The following is a 325-nucleotide window of genomic DNA, read 5'->3' as shown; positions in this document are numbered from 1 at the left end:
TCACCCGCCGGTTCTGTAACCAGATCTTGATGGGCCTCTCGGTCAAGTTCAACATGACAGCCAGCTCTACCCGCCGCGGCCTGGAGATGTACTTGTTGAAGAGAAACTCTTTCTCCAGCTCCAGCAGCTGTGCCCGGGTGTACGCCGTCCTCGTCCGCTTGTTCTCCTCCTGCTCCACCATGTAGGAACCCCCTGGAGAAAAGGGAAAGTCAAACCCAGCCCTCCTGGCCGCCCACATTGTGGGGGCCCACAGCCCTGAATCCCTGCGCGGCACGGGGGACACGTAGGGGGGAAGGAAGAGGGGTATGGGGGGGCCTTAGGGAGT

At 61.2% G+C, this 325-nt stretch overlaps 1 protein-coding gene across 1 annotated transcript in view; it reads right to left on the bottom strand.

The window, feature by feature from the left end:
- The window catches only part of PDX1 (pancreatic and duodenal homeobox 1), a gene marked incomplete at its 3' end in the record, with an annotated part of 478 nt that extends 240 nt beyond the window's left edge, over positions 1-238 (bottom strand). Inside the window, exon 1 of the mRNA XM_010184218.1 lies at positions 9-238. Within this exon, the coding sequence (XP_010182520.1) occupies positions 9-238 (230 nt within the window). The remainder of the gene's footprint in view (positions 1-8) is intronic.
- Positions 239-325: the final 87 nt, after the last annotated feature.

Source organism: Mesitornis unicolor, unplaced genomic scaffold, assembly GCF_000695765.1.
Source record: "Mesitornis unicolor isolate BGI_N332 unplaced genomic scaffold, ASM69576v1 scaffold8230, whole genome shotgun sequence".
NCBI classification, from domain to species: Eukaryota; Metazoa; Chordata; class Aves; order Mesitornithiformes; family Mesitornithidae; genus Mesitornis; species Mesitornis unicolor.
The sequence above is the reverse complement of the archived record's forward strand: the minus strand, read 5'-3'. Positions and strand labels throughout refer to the sequence as shown.